The sequence below is a fragment of the Penaeus monodon genome, chromosome 27, assembly GCF_015228065.2.
Source record: "Penaeus monodon isolate SGIC_2016 chromosome 27, NSTDA_Pmon_1, whole genome shotgun sequence".
Taxonomy (NCBI): Eukaryota; Metazoa; Arthropoda; class Malacostraca; order Decapoda; family Penaeidae; genus Penaeus; species Penaeus monodon.
The window spans coordinates 33,271,603-33,272,468 of NC_051412.1; the positions used below are offsets into that span (position 1 = coordinate 33,271,603).

The window sequence follows — 866 nt, forward strand, 5'->3', positions numbered from 1 at the left end:
CGAGAAACAGAGCTAGATATATAGATAGACAGAAATGATTAAGAAGTGGTAAAGACACTCATGAAGCCTGTGCAAACGGAAACCTCATGGCCCACCTCCCTCCCTCTCAGGTTTCTCCGGCTTAGCTTGTGCTCCCGACAACCTGAGCAACGAGAGATTTTGGCACGCACTCCGCCCGGACGCCCACCGGTGGTCCATCAACGCCACCGACTACGCCCACATGGACTTCCTAGACCCCGACTACCGACAGATGTCAGGCGATTTCTGCGGCGCCAACGACCTCATTGGGGAGCAAGACCTCTACACGTACCGAAAGTTTGTGGGAGGTCTCATCACGACTTTCCTCAAGGGTACGTGAAGTTTCGAAGTTCTGAAGTTCTGAAGATGAGATCTAATGAGTAATAAGGATAATGCAAACTTCTGAACATGCTTCATTCTCTAGAGGTTTAAATATGCCCACATATAAACACAGTCTTCAGTGGATAATCTGTATCATCCTTTCACCGAAAATCCCTTTAAAAACAATTTATATATAACCCTCACATCTTTTACCTCTAATAATAGAAGCTATCAAATCATCAAATTAACTAATGAACCTTATTATATATCCATTATAGCCTTGACGGAAGAAAACTGCGAGACATACACGACCCTCCTGGAAGACACTTCAACCATGTCAATCAATGCCACTTCGAGACATGTTAACCCGACGAGCAGGTGTCCTCATCTCTCTTGCTCTTGGGTCCCCGAGTCCACTGACGCCCCATGGTTATAGCTTATTAGATTAAACAAATAAAATGAAATAATGACAACAACAATACACTAGATACAGATGAAAAATATACACACTCGACCCCCCCACCAAA

The 866-nt window shown here is 44.3% G+C and overlaps 1 protein-coding gene across 1 annotated transcript in view; it reads left to right on the forward strand.

The window, feature by feature from the left end:
- Positions 1–866, forward strand: part of LOC119590394 (chlorophyllase-2-like) — a 7,689-nt gene extending 6,823 nt beyond the window's left edge. The window contains exons 5-6 of the mRNA XM_037939063.1: positions 111–350; positions 618–866. Of these exons, the coding sequence (XP_037794991.1) occupies positions 111–350; positions 618–775 (398 nt within the window). The 3' untranslated portion in view covers positions 776–866. The remainder of the gene's footprint in view (positions 1–110; positions 351–617) is intronic.